This window comes from Callorhinus ursinus, unplaced genomic scaffold, assembly GCF_003265705.2.
Source record: "Callorhinus ursinus isolate GAN/ISIS: 27379988/994484 unplaced genomic scaffold, GSC_fseal_2.0 scaffold29, whole genome shotgun sequence".
In the NCBI taxonomy this organism is placed as follows: Eukaryota; Metazoa; Chordata; class Mammalia; order Carnivora; family Otariidae; genus Callorhinus; species Callorhinus ursinus.
This window is the reverse complement of record NW_027397091.1, coordinates 13,475,637-13,492,220: the sequence shown is the minus strand read 5'-3', so window position 1 is coordinate 13,492,220 and position 16,584 is coordinate 13,475,637. Positions and strand designations below refer to the sequence as shown.

General features: G+C 42.2%; 1 protein-coding gene across 1 annotated transcript in view; it reads left to right on the top strand.

Moving 5' to 3' along the window:
• Positions 1 to 16,584, top strand: part of KIF16B (kinesin family member 16B) — a 312,760-nt gene that overhangs the window by 199,192 nt on the left and 96,984 nt on the right. Inside the window, exons 18-22 of the mRNA XM_025876849.2 lie at positions 5,692 to 5,745; positions 7,261 to 8,619; positions 12,461 to 12,613; positions 14,507 to 14,603; positions 15,328 to 15,378. Coding sequence (XP_025732634.1) covers positions 5,692 to 5,745; positions 7,261 to 8,619; positions 12,461 to 12,613; positions 14,507 to 14,603; positions 15,328 to 15,378 — 1,714 coding nt within the window. The remainder of the gene's footprint in view (positions 1 to 5,691; positions 5,746 to 7,260; positions 8,620 to 12,460; positions 12,614 to 14,506; positions 14,604 to 15,327; positions 15,379 to 16,584) is intronic.

The following is a 16,584-nucleotide window of genomic DNA, read 5'->3' as shown; positions in this document are numbered from 1 at the left end:
TTCCAGTAAAATAAGAAAGTGAATTACATTTATTTAAAATGAAGCCACATTAAGATACAGTTACAGTTGATATTCTTTCCGTGATATTAACACATTCACATTTATATTTTACAGTCTATTGAGGTTTGTTATTTGAAATAATTATCATTGATTAAGGAAAGAGGTGCATTTTTTAAAGTATGATTAGTAAATATGTAATATTTAATGGAAGTCATACAGTACCAGCAACAGCCAGTATCACCTCATATTTTAAAATACAGTTCTTGACTTCGTGATTATGACTCTTCAGAATGGTTGGGACTTGGTTTAAAGTTAAGACTGAGCATCTTTTATTTTTTTTGGAACTGGGAGTCATTAGTTACCACAGACATAATCCTTTTGGTAGAAACCAAGCATAATTTTTCCTTTTTTAGTAACAGGCCACAGAAATGCATCCATACTTCATTAAGAGTTAAAGTGGGAATGTCTCTCTGATTTCTTGACTCAGAACCTTCCATGTCATTAGATGCCACTCTTCAGGAGGGGTCAGAGCTGTGGCCTCTTACATCTGAGGTTGACAACCACCACTGGGCCGAGTACTTTTCCTTTCCTCATCACACCCAGATGTTCTAAAATGAAAACTTCTACTGAGGAAGAGCCAGGGGTCTCATCAGCCCAGAGACTCAGCTGCCCTCAGACCACCTTTCCTGTGCCCCCCAGAGCATTCTGATCTGTTCACTTATGGCACCTGGCTCTCCCACTCTTTGCCCCTCCTTACTGTTGTCATCTACTTACCTTCTAAGCGTCACCATCTTTTTCAGTCCTGCTGTTATTTTGGGTGATTCCATGTGGATACTCATGGTTACATAAGTGAATTCATGTCTTTAGCCTGGAAACTTCTTAGATTTTTCACTTTCACCTGTAAGCCTTGCCTTGCCCCCACTTCTCTCTCCAGCCAAGTTTTCATTCTCAACACTTGAGCCATCCTCTTCCCAAATGCTCAGATAGTCCTTTGGTTTTTTCACTTGTCAGAGACCCACCTGGGTCCACTAAACTGTCTCCTTGCCCTGAACCTGTATCCAGTATCTCAGCTCAGTGCCATAAGAGAAAGCCACATCCACACAGAGGTTGGTGCCTCTGTAAGTTGACAATCTCTAAGCTTGAATGATGCCCACCCACCCCCTATTGCTTGTTTTTCTTATCAGTTCTCTTGCCTGCTGGCTTCTTTGTCTATTACCAATAATCTCCATGTTCTTTATGCCTCTAACCACACCACCTTCCTCCTTATTCTTAGCAGAGAACCTTGCTTCTGACCTCACAGAGAATACAGAAGTCCTAAGAGATCAACACTGTCAAAGCCCACGTCTGCTTTGCTTTCATATTTGCCTCCGTCCTTCCTATCCCAATGGCCGAATTGCTCTTTGTCTTCCGCTACCTGTACTATGGATGCTCTAGGATTCATAGCTAGTATTTATTAACTGCTAAGTGCTCATTATATACTTTCATAGGATCCTCCACTCAACAGGGACCAGGGTTGTTATTGAGGCTGGTTCCAGATGGGGAAATTGAGGTTTAGAGAGGTTGAGAAATTGTCCCTTGTTCATATATGGGAACTCTGTCCCCAGTTTTTTATACCCTCTCCTGGCTTGTTTATACTGGGGTTTAAATATTGCACAAGTGTCTTCCAGCTATTAAAATGAGCACTCATTCTCCTAAAACTACCACAGCCCCCTTTCATAACTAAAATTACTGAGAAAGCTCTCTACTGTATCTACAATCAGCCTCTAGTTTCCTCCCATTCAGTCCTCAGTCCACTGCAGTCTGGCCCCAATCCAACAAAGCTCACTCCAGATTTACCAGTGACCTCCGTGTTGCTGAGTTCTCTTTGGGCCCTATCTTACTTGACTTTCCTGAAGCATTTCATACTACTGCTTCCCCTTCCCTTTGCTTTCCTGTGCCTACCCTTTCCTGACCTTCTCTCTGTGTCTTTAACTGCTCCCTAGCCTTGTTCTCTGCTGGTCACTGTAGTGTCTTTGGTCTTCCAGACTTTACACTAAGCTCCTTTATTCTCATTCCATACGTACATCCTGGGTAACCTCATCCACTCTTGCGGTTTCAGTTCCAATCTAGATGCTGGTGAATCCCAAGTCCGTGTCTCCATCCTTGGTAAGGGCCTGAGAGCTAGACCTTCGTCTGTATCTCCCTTCCTATTGTACATCTCAATTTGGATGACCCTCTGGAATCATTAGATTCAACAGTTATAAAATTGAGCTTACCTTCTTGAAGGCAGGATGGAGAAGAGATTAAAATTGTGGGCTCTAGAGTCAAGGTTGATTCTGCCATTTACTAGCAATATGGCCATTTCTGACATTTAAAATGGGATAACGATGGCATTTACCTCAAGGGCCATTATGAGTTAAATGCAAAGTCCTCAGAACCAGGGTATAGAATGAATCTTCAGTGGATGTTAGCTACTACTCTTACCTTTGCTACTGGGAGTACTAGCACTGGTGCAGCTACCATTGCTACTTCTGCCTCCCCCACTGGCTCTGTCCCCAGTGCTCCTCCTCATCCCAGTGGATCCTAACAATAAGAGGCAACACTTGAGCACTTAATATGCGCAGGTGCTCTACATACTCTGCATGTATTACCTCATTTGATCTTGGCTACAACCCTTTGAGGTAGGGCTTATTATTTTCTTTGATTTCTGTGAAAATTAAGTGTCCAGGGTTAAGTAACTCATGCGTGGTCTCACAATCACTAGAATTTGTGTTCAGACCTGCAGACCTTTTAACTCATCCTCTTGGTAGTTAGGTTCTGCCCTCCCACCTCCTGTGTGGCCTGGCCAGAAACCTGAGGGGGCATCTTTGACTCTTCCTTTCTCATCACAACCCCCAAGTTCTGTCAGCTTGACCTCCTAAAGATCAGAGATCTCTTTATCCCAGTTACACCAGGTCTTGCCTCCATCAGCTCTCATTTACGTGACTACAGTGGCCTCCTAGTTTCTTGGCTTCCCGTATTGCTCCTCTCCTATCTGTTCTCTGTAGAACATCAGGTCTGTGTGTTCTTCGACAACATGTCCCAAGGTACTTTTCTGCCACCATCTTTAGGATCAAGTTAGGAATCCTTAATATAACTTCCAAGGCTCTTTACTATCTGGCTTCTGTTGCCCTGTTAAGCTTCGTGTCTTGCCACTTCCCCCATAACAAGCCAAGATCTGGTTTTATTGAGCTTCTCTTGAGTTTCTCTATTATGTACGAAGAAAAAGGGCACAGCTTAGGTTTACGTTTCCTCAGGAAGCTTGCCTTGATTCTAGGTAGTACCAAATTCTGGGATCAGTACGCCACTTTGTATGTTATAACACTGTGTCCTTCAGTCCTAGCTTGCGACTCATTGGGTGTCCACTTGTGTTTATTTGTCACAGACTGAGAGTCCTGTGGGGTCAGGAACCATGTCACCTTTATAGACTGCTGTATCCCTGAAATCACCCTGTGCCTGATGCCATACTCAATTAAAAAAAAAAAAAATAGGTACTCAGAGCATCCCATGAGAGATGAAGATATTCACACCCACATTTTGTGACCTCCTGAGATCACACAGCTCACTAGCGACAATTGTAGTGGTCAGCAGCCCAGATTTTGATATCAGACTTGGATTCAAGTTCTCCCTCTGCTACTTAATTGCTTTAAGCCTCAGGTTCTATAAAATGGGAATGAGAAACATGTCAGCCTGGCAGGGTTGGGAGAACAGAGTGAAGGTATTGCCCACTAAGAACCCAGCCCAGCACCTGCCCTTTGTAAACAGTCCTCAGTGATAGGATTTCATTGGAACCCAGGTCTCCCAACTCTCAGAGGAGCATTTGGCTTATGACCACGTGCCTGTGACATCGTCAGAGCAGTGTGTGTTCGTGGTTCTATGAGCTGTTCTTAGAAAGTAAAAACAGAGACTAAAGACAATTCCATTAAGGAAGTTCTCTGATTTTGAAAGTTTTTTATCTAGTGATGCTTTTTGACTGTGTAAATATTTCTAGAAAGCCTAAACTGCACTGAAGTCTAAAAAATACTATGAAATATTTCCAATATTCTCTTTATTGTTGTATAAAAGAGAACAGTCATATACTAACTTTAATGAAACCTTATCCCTACTTAGAGTAATGACATATGTGCTGAGCTTGGGTATTGGCAAATACCTTTCATATATATTTATGTGATTGATTTCTCATGGATGGCAATGCCTATAATCTGCAGATTATTTTCATTTGGTAGGAGGATACGTATAACACTAAATGACAAGTTTCAGTGAAGGATATAATTCTTTTATTGTATATCACAAATCTGAGCATTGCTTAAGAAGTGATGGTATTTTGGAAGTAGGCTGCCCTGGGTTCAGATCCTGGCTTCAGATCCTGGCTTTACCACATATCACCATTATGACTTTGGACAAGTTCTTTCACATATCTGAGCGCTGGGTTCCTCATCTATAAAATGGAGATACTATTTGTTATCGTTAGGATTTGCTGGGAAGACAAAGTAAACTAACATGGGTAAAGCACTCAGCACAGCACACAGGTCTGCTTACAAAAGCCACCAGACATCTTATGCTCAATATTAGCCCAAATTAAATGGATAACACATCTAATTAAAACATTTGTTAGCTCCTTGTAAAGGTAACTTTTGCCAATCTGCATTTGCACATTATACAAGGAAAGTTTGTGATGAATTTTTCCGTAGTTCAGCTTTTTAGCTGTATCTGCCATTTACCATAACGGGAACATGTGTAAGTTTAAGAATTACTGTTCATGCTGTTTAAGAAGAGTGAAATCTTGTAGTCAGTAAGTCTAGTATTTGAGAAGAAATCAACTTTTGTTATCAATATTTTAGCAAGTTGTTTTAAAACTCCCAGTGACTAGCCCCCTTTATTTTGCTCGCTCTCTGGTAAACCCGTTTACAAACTATGTAGTCCCCAGTTACTTGTATCCTAGAACTGCTGGTCATAGGAGGCTCTTGATGAACCTGCCTATGGTAGAACCATGTACAAAGTGGTAAAACTATGGATTTGACTACTGTCACAATTATTATTGGTACTCATTATTAGTGCTATCATTATGATGGGAAGTGTGCAAACATAACACAGCTAACTCTTTGGAGTCTTTGCTTCGAGAAATTATTGGGAAATGTGGTATTTATAAAAAGATGTTTCAATGTGTGCATGGCTATTGGCTTTTAAGTACTTTACTGCTTTTCTCCTGATGTTTTCCCCCAGTTAATTCTTTTCTTAATTGATGTCTGTGCTCTCTCTCTCTCTACCTCCCTGGCAGTCTTTTCCCTATAAAAGGACCCATCTGTCTAAGGTAGAGATTCTCCATTTTTATATACACTCATCAGTGACTAAGCTGCATAGAGTAGACATGCTTATCATTTAGAAGTTTCCTTTAACTCTGCTTTTTTAGGACAGTGGTGCTTTGTTTGTTTTCCTTCAAGTAAAATATGTTCTCTTCTGCCTGAATGCAAGCACCCAAACGTATGTCTAATTTCTAATCATAGTCATAGGTAGAGCAAAGAAAACATTTTAAACTTGCTAATCCATCGTAATTAAAAATAATGCTTAAAAAATGGATGCTCCTTGTAATATGCAACTATATACAGAGAATAAGAGAGAAAGAGAAAAGCTCTTTCAGAAAAGTGACTCATTTTCATTTGATTTTTTTATTAGACTTGAATTTGAGCGGCAACAGCGTGAAGAACTTGAAAAATTAGAAAGTAAAAGGTAAGCCACGTGGGGTACCGGTTTTAACACTAGTGTTGTCTTTGGAGTCTTGCATTAATCTTTCATACAGAGTTCATCAGGGTCTCTTTCAGCACCTCCCTATGGTTCTGTGTCAGGTATTTACGTGTCTGGTGACTGCAGGTCATTCCTCTAGCTGGTTCGTTTTACCGCACGTTTGAACTTTTCAAATAGTACATCTTCAAATACTCGTGAGAAAGGGGGAATAGAGTCAGTAGGCAAATTTGATGCACTTGTTAAATTTAATATGCCAAGTATATGCTTGTTTATATTTAATTCAAAAGGATATCCTCCTTAGTAATATTGCCTGAGGTTTTAAAATAACCCAAAGAATGACAGTTCCCCTTCCTTATGCCTCTTCCCCTCTTAAACTTCTTTGCTTATGTTGTTTGGCCATTTGTATTTCCCTTCTATAATTTGTTTTTTTATATTTTTTGCTTACTTTTCTCCTGGGTGTGTGTGTGTGTTTAGCTGATTTGGAGAGGTTTTTGTTTTGTTTTGTTTTTTTATATGTTCTGAATGTAACTGTTGGATAAAGCTAAGCATTTTCTCCCCCCTCCCCCCCAGCCTATTTAACAAGCCAAGAAATGGAGAAAGGACAGATACTGGAGTAGAAACTAAGGCCACAGAAAATCTATAGATTGGATATTTATTTTCTCGACTCTGGAGTTTAGATGTTACAAACAAATTAGTTTAGTTTCCAGCATCATATAAAATAGATCCTAGGTGGGACAGGAGATAGAGGCCACATAGTGATATTTTGCACACCCTGTGTTTTTGCTTTGGAGGCCATCCCAACCTCAAAACACAGACTTAGCCCCCAGTGGGGATCATTTGTTCTCCAGGACCAAATATGACATGTCACCTCTGCAATCATCTGTCTCAGCATTCTCACGGAGACACCTGTTATTTTCAGCGTTACATGTTAATAAACTAATATTTTGGGCCATTTGGTGATTACCATTTGTCCTAAACTAGTGATTAAATGCTAAATAGCATGTGGTTATTTGAACTGGAACAATGAACTGTCGATTATCTTGACTTTGATATTTGACCCCAATGAGTTGAAGACAGCATAAGCATTTTTATTTAATGTCATTTTGTAACTGAATTTCTATTGAATTTTAGCCATTGGGCAGAATAAAATTATTCACATTTAAATTTAAATTGGGCATGGTTCTTTCTCTTTGAGCTCAGGGGGCTTTTAAAATTATATCATGCATAACACATTATGCTTATAGTCTCTACAAAGAAATGATATCAGAGGCTACTTCAGGAGATTAGGCAAATGATATGTTGGACAGTTACAGAGTAAAAAAGTTAAGCATGATGCTGCTGGAAATGAAAAGAAAAGCAGTTCCCCCCACTTTTTATTTTCGCAAAGGGTTTGACTTTGTGTTGTCTGTCAATTTTCAGAACATTTCAATTAAGAGAAAAGTTAGAACAACATTTGTGCTTAGCCATCAAATGATAATCAGCCAACATTTGGCATTTCAGGAAACTCATAGAAGAAATGGAAGAAAAGCAAAAGTCAGATAAGGCCGAACTGGAACGGATGCAGCAGGAGGTGGAGACTCAGCGCAAGGAGACGGAGATTGTCCAGCTCCAGATCCGCAAGCAGGAGGAGAGCCTCAAGCGCCGCAGCTTCCACATTGAGAGCAAGCTGAAGGATTTGCTCGCCGAGAAGGAAAAGTTTGAAGAGGAAAGGCTGAGGGAGCAGCAGGAAATTGAGCTGCAGAAAAAGAAGCAAGAGGAGGAGAGCTTTCTCCGAGTCAAAGAAGAGCTCCAGCGGCTGCAAGAACTCAACAACAACGAGAAGGCCGAGAAGCTCCAGATATTTCAAGAGCTGGACCGGCTCAAAAGGGAGAAGGATGAGCAGTACGCCAAGCTCGAACTGGAGAAGAAGAGGCTGGAGGAGCAGGAGAAGGAGCAGGTCATGCTTGTGGTGCATCTGGAAGAGCAGCTGCGTGAGAAACAGGAGATGATCCGGCTCCTCCGGCGAGGCGAAGTGCAGCGGGTGGAGGAGGAGAAGAAGGACCTGGAAGGCATCCGGGAGTCCCTGCTGCGGGTGAAGGAGGCCCGGGCCGAAGGGGATGAGGACGGTGAGGAGTTAGAGAGGGCTCAGCTGCATTTCTTAGAGTTCAAGAGAAGGCAGCTGGTCAAACTAGCCAACTTGGAGAAAGACCTGGTTCAGCAGAAGGACCTCCTGAAAAAAGAAGTTGAGGAAGAACAGGAGCTCCTGGAGCGTTTAAAATCTGCAAATGAAGAAGACGTTGGATTTTTGGAGAACAATGATGGTAGCGTCACAGATGTCACCCTGGCGGCTCAAAATTTAGAGAAAATAAAGCCGGTGGAATACAGGCTGCAGTATAAAGAACGCCAGCTCCAGTACCTCCTGCAGAATCATTTGCCGACCCTGTTGGAGGAGAAGCAGAGAGCATTTGAAATCCTTGACAGAGGTCCTCTCGGCTTAGATAACACTCTGTATCAAGTGGAAAAAGAAATGGAAGAGAAAGAAGAACAGCTTGCACAGTACCGGGCCAATGCGAGCCAGCTGCAGAAGCTCCAAGCCACCTTTGAATTCACTGCCAACATTGCACGTCAGGAGGAAAAAGTGAGGAAGAAGGAAAAAGAGATTCTCGAGTCCCGGGAGAAGCAGCAGAGGGAGGCCCTGGAGCGGGCCGTGGCCAGGCTGGAGAGGCGGCATTCGGCCCTGCAGAGGCGCTCCACCCTGGGCCTGGAGATCGAGGAGCAGAGGCAGAAGCTGGCCACACTGCACAGCAGCAGCAGTGAGCAGTCGGGGCTCCGGGCCAGCCTGGAAGCCGAGCAGGAAGCCCTGGAGAAGGACAGGGAGAGGTGAGACGGGGAAGGGAGAGCATGGCACACAAATGATCACATGTTTTCCACCCCTCCTGCTGTGTCTCTCACTGTCTTTTACAAAAGTAATTCTTTTTTGCCTGTGTGTTTTCTAATACACCAGCAAATGGTTATGGTCAAGCCAAAGCTGAGAAAGTGCCCCTAAACATTTTCTTTTCTCCTTAGGATCCTCATTTTAGAATCATTGGCCTACAGTTGAAAAAAACACCTGAAGAAAACCAAAGCCCTTGTCCCTTACTCCACTGGCCTATGAATGCGAATGTGTTCATATTTGATAAATAGGACAGCTTCCCACCTGCCCCCTCCCTTGGGTCCGGCCCCTCCCCTCCTTCCCTGTCCCTCCTTTGGCCCTCCCTCTCCCTTTCTCTTTCCCTTCCCTTCCTCCCTCTTTTTTTCCTTCTCCCTGTCCCCTTCTTTACCCCCTCCCGAGCCCCTCCTCTGGATTTTTCCTATCCTCTCCACTCCCTTCATCCTCACCATGGGCTTACCATCTTCTCTGGGACCACATTGGTTACGATAAAACATCATCCCTTCGTGCGCAGACTGCACCCTGTGCTGATGTCCACACCCAGTGGGAAACTGAAAAACAGCCATTCTCCTACCCCTCCTGATTCACAGTATTTGAGGGAGGCCCCGGGATTCTGCATTAGAGTAAACTACTAAACAAACAAAATTCTCCAGGTGATTCCAAACACAGTGGCATTTTTAAGCATGTGTGGTGATGATTTACTCACATTTCTTTTGGTGTTGTGAAAACTGAAACTAGGAACTAGCACTATTTTCATGGTAAAGAAAGAGCATTTACCTTCTCCCACCCATTCCCTGTCACCATGCTTCCCACACAGTAGGTTTTCAAAAGGAATAAATACATGAATTCGAGAACACTTTTTCTGGTAGGCCAGCAGACATGATGCCAAGCCTCCCAGAAATCTGTAGGCGCCTGGTGTGCAAACATCACCCAATTTGTTGTCCTAACAGGGTGGGTAGGGGGATGGTTCATATCCTGGCCCAGCCCCATTCTGCTTGGCTGGTCTTGGCAGGCTCTTTGATCTTTGGGCCTCAGAGTCCTCACTCTTTCGGAAGGGGGCAGAGGAGACCGGGGCCTGTGCATTTTCTTTAGCTCCAGACCCTTTAGTCCGTTGAGATTGTACCTGAAGCCCAGGTTGGAGGGCCTGGACCGCTGACCGCTCTCCAGCATTCTAACCACCCACAAGCACCCCCTGAGGGGCTGTAACCAAAGCCTAGTTGGCTGGCTTGTAGCAGCCCAGCTTGACATTGGCAGAGGCCTGGGATCCATACTGATGACAAAGCAAGACCTACTGTGAGGCTGGAGCCTCTCTCCATCATCTTGCCGAACAGGTTGGGACAACCACCCTCCTAAAATGATCTGCTTGTACTGTGGGTTCTATTTACCTTTGCTCTCTGGTAATTCCTTCCAGCAAAGCAGCAAGAAATAACAATCAAAAACCATAATGCTATTACTTGGGAGAAATAGGTTGGAGGTTTAAGAAAATGATTGCAGGTATGTTATGTAAATGAAATTGCTGGATAAAGCTCCAGCCCCAGGAAATTTAAAATAGTGGAGGGCACACTCTCAATTTATACCCTGCAGTGTGCAGCAAGAATGCAGCATGAGCTTTTAGCTTGATGTCCCTGGCTTTTGTCAAGCAGCTTCACTCCCTGGCCATTTGTTATTAATACTCTATTACAGCAGATACAGTATTGTGATTTCCATGGAAGTGATTCCCCAATGTCAGTGTTCCTCAAGAAGCCACACAAAGGATGCTTTCAGCTTCATGTGTTTTGATGGAGTAGACTTTGCTAAGACCTAATTCAGGCCAACACATTCTGAGCTCTTTGCTCTGGCTGTGATGCTCCTGCAACTTTCTGTGGGTGTTGGTTTTGCTTGTTATTATCTCTCTGGGTTCTCATTGCTAAGCCAGGGCCTGCTGTGCAGCCCGAGTACACCTCTCGTGAAATCCCACAAGCATGAAATTTTAAATTTGCGTGGAATTTAAATTTTGATTTAAAATTTATTATTTTAAAATATATTATTATTTTATATTATATTATTATTATTATATTATAATATTATTAAAATTTAAAATTAATGATCTCATCCAGATCAGACAACAGTGCGCTGAACTTGGCTTTCCTTTTTTGGCTTCCTCATAAACAAGATTCAATCCATTTTCTGTCTTCTTTTTCACCCAGTGGTTATATAGCCACTGGGGACAAGTGTCATGCAGTTAGAAGGTGGCAGGTCTGCTCACCACCCCACTCTGGGCCACTGTGTCCTCTTGTCTGCTGGCCGTAGGACTGTGGCCCAGGTATGCGCTGAGACCATTTCCTGGGATACCCTGCTTCCCTTGCCCCCTGTATAAGTCCCGTTTGGGTTTCAGGGCCCCACACCAAACCCTTTGCTCTGTGGAGTCTTTTCCATTGCTCCAGCACTGTAGGATGTCCTTGAACAACTCCAGTATGTGTCATCTTAGTTCTGAACGTTGGCAGTTACTTACATGCAACTCATTTTTCTTACCATCTCTGAGACTTTATATTAATATTGTTACCTGGTTCTTTGCCCACCAACTGGTCCCTAACATCAATTCAATTTTTCATGGTTTCTTCTTCCTCCTTTGAAAATACTTCATACTGTGCAAGTTGATGCTTCGTAAGTACTTGCTCATCAGTAGACAGATGAAGGGCTGAGTTAAGCTGGGCATTGCCTTCTGTGAAACCCATGAGTGCTGACCTAGTGACCTTGTAATCACATTTCTGAGAATTAAGAACTTGGCTCTCATGTTCAGGACAGCTCAAATTGCTGCTGGTAACACCAGAGAGCTGGCAATACCATGGTGTGCCAGCATCTGAAGCTAGAATCTGAAGTTTGGAACTGAAGGAATTTGGAAGACTAGCTGATTCTCTCATTCGGTGTATGAAGAACTTGAGACCTAGATTTCATTAATTTGCCCAAGTTCACACAGTGCATGAGCTGTAGCCCTTGGCTGGGTCTCGTGTGCCTGGGACCATGTTTACTGGCAAGCTTGGCCCTCTGGTCTCCTGGCTCTGGATTCAAGCATGCTGGGGCCAGCAGGAGAATGGCTTTATGCACACTTTACCTTGTATTATATGTATCATTTATCATTGGAAATAAATATTTGGTTCAACAATTTATAGTTTATTTTAATTTCTCAAGATACTGACCTTGGTTTCCTAGATCTCTCATCTATTTCCCTTTTCCACACCCTCTGCCTTAGCCAAAGTGGATTCCTAGTTTTCGTGATGTAGGCCTTTGTTCGTACTGCTTTCTGCACCTGGAGAACCCTTCAGCCTTATCTTCAAACATCCGAATTCCCACTGGGCTCTGAAGACTCAACTTAGAGCTGCCTTGACGCTGTGGATTCTCCTAGATGGGTGGTTTTTAAAAATTCTTTAAAGCTTAGATCTCTTTTGTCAAACTGAAGTATTTAGGGGGATCCCGATATAAAATCAAAGACCAACTGTTCTCATTGAAGCAGTGGCAGGGGGCTCAGAACCCTGCCCATCTACCTCAGAGGATTGGCTTGGAGCACAGTGGGAACATCTTTGCACTTGATAATTAAACTCTTTCCAACTTTGGACCCCTACAGCATTTGTTCGGAATTCTTGTGGCTCCTTATCACCTTATATCTTGTCTGATGTGGCACCTTTTCTATTAGAAGGTAAAGCTCTTTGCAAAGAGTGTCTAGATCCCCCATGTTTCTAGAACAGTGTCCCACCCACTGAAGATGCTCAGGCAATACTGTTAATAAATTAATTAATGTAACTCCCGTCTCTGTAGATTAGAGCATGAAATCCAACAGTTGAAGCAGAAGATCTGTGAGGTTGATGGTGTTCAAAAAGGGCATCGTGGGACCTTGGAGGGAAAAGCTGCTTCTTCCAGCTTGCCACCCACTGCTGAAAAGTCTCACCTGGTCCCTCTGATGGATGCCAGGTACTGGACATGAAACTGTGCCAAACCTACATTTGTGATATGAGTTAATGGCTTATTGTACCTCATATTGTCCAGTTTGCATATGGAGGGATCTATCAAAGGTGACAACTGATAGGTGTCCTTGAATTGTGTATGCTTTGTTTCCATCAATTGCTGCCTGGTGGGGAGAGGTATCATTTGAAGGAAACCAAAGACCTGGGGAATGGCCAACCAGATCCAAGGAATGCTGGTGCAATGTTGTGTGAGCAGATAGAATTAGAAGGTGCAGGGAAACCACCTCATCCAGAAAGGAGTGAACCAAGTCCAGGCTAAGAGGAACAAAGAAGTAGAGCTAATTGAACCATACCAAGAAGAAGGACCTTGTGCTGACAGTTAATTTATGGAAATATTAATTACAAATAGATGAAGTCTATAACAGAAATTATACCAGTATATTCAGAATGATCATGACTGGCATATACATCTGATGCTACTATAGTAAAATGATTTTCAACTTGAGTGGCATTGTACATTGCTCTGTGGCTTAGAGCTTTCAGATAAATTGACTTAATCATTCATTGCCTATAAGAAAATGGATTATTTTCCTCAACTCTATCGGTGTCATGGGGACATTTCAGATTGGGCAGTCATGAGCCCTGGGCATTAGACAATATGTATTCAGGTATCAAAATGTATTCAGAATGCTATGAGCCTCTGTATCCCCTTAAATCCAGGTCTGCATCTTCAGTGGGGCTAGTTTAAAATATAAGTAAAGGTCCAGAGAAGTAATTCATTTGTAAGCGCCGTTGGCTCTGGCTCAGCTGTGTATGATTTTCCTTTCAGTGCTGAAACGTAACTACCACATTTTATTACCCTATCCATTCTTCTGTGCTGTTTTACCTACACTTTTAATCTCTTTACCTAACATTTCAGAAATTCATCCAGGCATGGTCAGTAGTACCGAAATGTTTCCTAGGACTGTGCATGTGTTTAGAGAAATGAAAGCAGATTCTTTTTTAGTGTGCTCAGACATAAACGTGCAAAACAGTTCATTTTAAATAATCCATCTAATCATTGTTTCTAGAACTGGGGGAAGGAGAGCCTAGAACTCAGTGAGCCTTCCATGTGGGCAACCTGAGCCACTAGAAGGATTTTAGCTGGAACTGAAATTCCCTGGTCTCCCCAGTTCCGCTGGGTGGATGGTTTGTACTTCCTACAGTTTCACCTATGTTCTCGAGGGTACCAGATGTCTAGTTGGCAACTGCGTCAGTAGTCAACTGTTTCTTGCTTCCACCGTCTCGGCCCCATGCCAGGGAGTTTGGAAGGTAGAGAGGCCTTTAAAATGTAGTTTCTCCCAGCCAGGTGCCAATGGAGAGACAAGACAGAGCAGAAACAATTCAAGCCATTGTTCCTTCGAGATAGTGAAGATTCATAGAGATTGTATCCACTTTTTTTTTTCTTTCAATCCTCTTAAATGACTTTGTGATGTGAGAAATAACTGTCACTGTTTTCCATGTGAGGGAACTGAGGCTTGCTGAGTGAAGTGCTGGGTTTCAAAGTCAGGGCTGAGGCCATGGAGCCTTCCAAAACCGTGTCTGTGATTCTCCGCCTTGCAGCAGGGGTTCCACCAGGGAGATCCAGGAGAGATTTAGATGGAATCACCTGCTGTCCATTTTATCCTCAAGATTCTGTTATTTGTCCATTACTCTCTTCTTTTGGAAAAGCCCAGATAGTGAACACGTGGCACTAGATTTCTTAGAATGTAGAAGAATGTTCCAGGTTCCGAGTTGTTATGTTTGGTGTTTAGAATGAGAAAGTTCCTCGTTTTGAAGGGCATAATGAAGAAAGGATCTCACGTGCCCTGTATGGTTAGAAGTCCTTAAGTACCACCGCGCCCACCTCTCTTGTTTGCAGGATCAGTGCTTACATTGAAGAAGAAGTCCAAAGACGACTTCAGGACTTACATCGCGTGACTGATGAGGATAGCAATGCATCTGCCGATGTGGTGAAGGTGAGCTGAGGGGGCCAAGCCATCGGTCATTCGTTTCCAAGACGACCTTGCCATAAGGTGGTGGCGGTGGCAGTGATGGGCTCCTTTATTATTGTTCGTCAGTGAGAAAATTGAGATGCAAAATGTTCTAGAAAAATTAAATATTGCTTGGGTGGAGCTTAACAGGTAATAAACAGTGCTGATTCAAGAGAAACTTTATTTTAAAATGTTATACTTCTGGGGAAAATGCGTAAGTGAATGTACAGTCTTCTAAAACATTTTATTTACTTTATTTGATTTATAAAGCTTCTACACATAACATTTTTGTTTTCTCCAAAAATACAACCAATTTCCTTAAGTATTTAATTTTGCTTGATAAATTATCCTGAGTAGATACATAATTTTGCTTTTGAGAAGATACATATTTGCGATGTTGATTTTTATCAAAATAAAAACATTTCATTCCTATTCTGCAACCTAAGAAGTTTCCTAAGGAAATTTTGTTTTTAATATTATTCTTAGAATTTTAAGAGTAGGACTAGATGCTTCAGTTCCTTTACAGGCAGATAGATTGATAGAGTCGTGTTTACCTCAGGAATATAAATTCTATAGAAGCGTTGTCATTGTTGAGCAAGTATGCTTCTTTAGAATTTTGTTCCCATAAATATTTCGAATCAAATCAGTTTCTTTTCCCTCTATGAACAAGCTATAATTTAATATAGAGGGCTTTTTATTTTCTTATCAGGATAATGAGAAACTCCACAATGGCACCATTCAACGTAAGCTAAAATATGAGGTAGGTAATGATTTTTCAGATTGATAAGGTCGCCTTAAATTATGGCATGCTTGTGTGATTAAATTTTCTTAATGTTTAGTTGCATAATTAGAATTTTGAAGTCCCAGTGAGATTAATGGCTAATAGGGGAGGCAAGCTATTATATGGACTTAAAATTAAACGGAATCCTGCAGATTGAAAACTGCTTGGACTTTATTTGAATGGCATGTGACTGTGGTGGAGGCCCCTGGCCCTGTTTTTCATTTGTAACAGTATCCTTTCCTTTGGTCTGTATTTAAAAGGCAGAATTATATAATCAGAATCAGATACAGGGTTTGGAAATGAAACCGAGTACCTCTCGATGTTTTAAAAATCCTGCTCATTTTATAGACTGTGAGTTGGCAGTAGTACAAAAGACATACTCTTGGTTGATTCGCTTATTTCTCTGGTGAATTGTCAAACTAAGGTTTATTTGGGCATACGATTTGTAAGGTTTTACTTGTACTTTCCTCCACTGGGGGACTTGTCCTTCTCATACACTCCTAAATTAAAAAAAACAAAAACACCCCCAAAGTACTAGGTGGTAGAAGTCTCACAGATGGCACCCATACATTCCAGAACAGAGATGAAAGGGTGGGTGTTCCCCAGGAGGCTTAACTTACTTTGGCCACTGCCACATCTCCCTTCAGTCATCCAGTAATGACATTATCTTCCGCTGGACATCTGTCTCCCTAGCAGATAACCTTGGGAAGAGCAGGACGTTGCCCTTCATTTCTTTGTGTCCACTGTGCCTGGCCTGTAGTGGGCGCCCAGTAGGCCTTTCACAGAGCTGGTGTGTAGCTGTGGCACTGGCGGTCTAACCAGGGCAGGTATAATTAAGAATTCCCGTGAAGTGAGCCAAGAGGCAAGAGAAAGATGACCAAGGTGGAAATACTTGTCCATTTCTTTTGGCCTTGTCATCTGCTTGTCATTAAGTACGCCCTTATTCCTTTTACATTCTGGACATATGGTCATGGGCTTATTTTCACAACTGAAGCTGACCTTTTGAAAATTGAATCAAAGATCTTAGGATTTATTTTGGAGCAATTAAAATATTACACCAAGAAATGGATACGGGATCAATCCCATGCAACGTTTTTTTTCTATCAAATACTCAGCAATTTGTAAGATAAGTAATATGGAAATTGATGTTCTGTGTGTGAATCAGATCATCTGTTCTTAAATCAT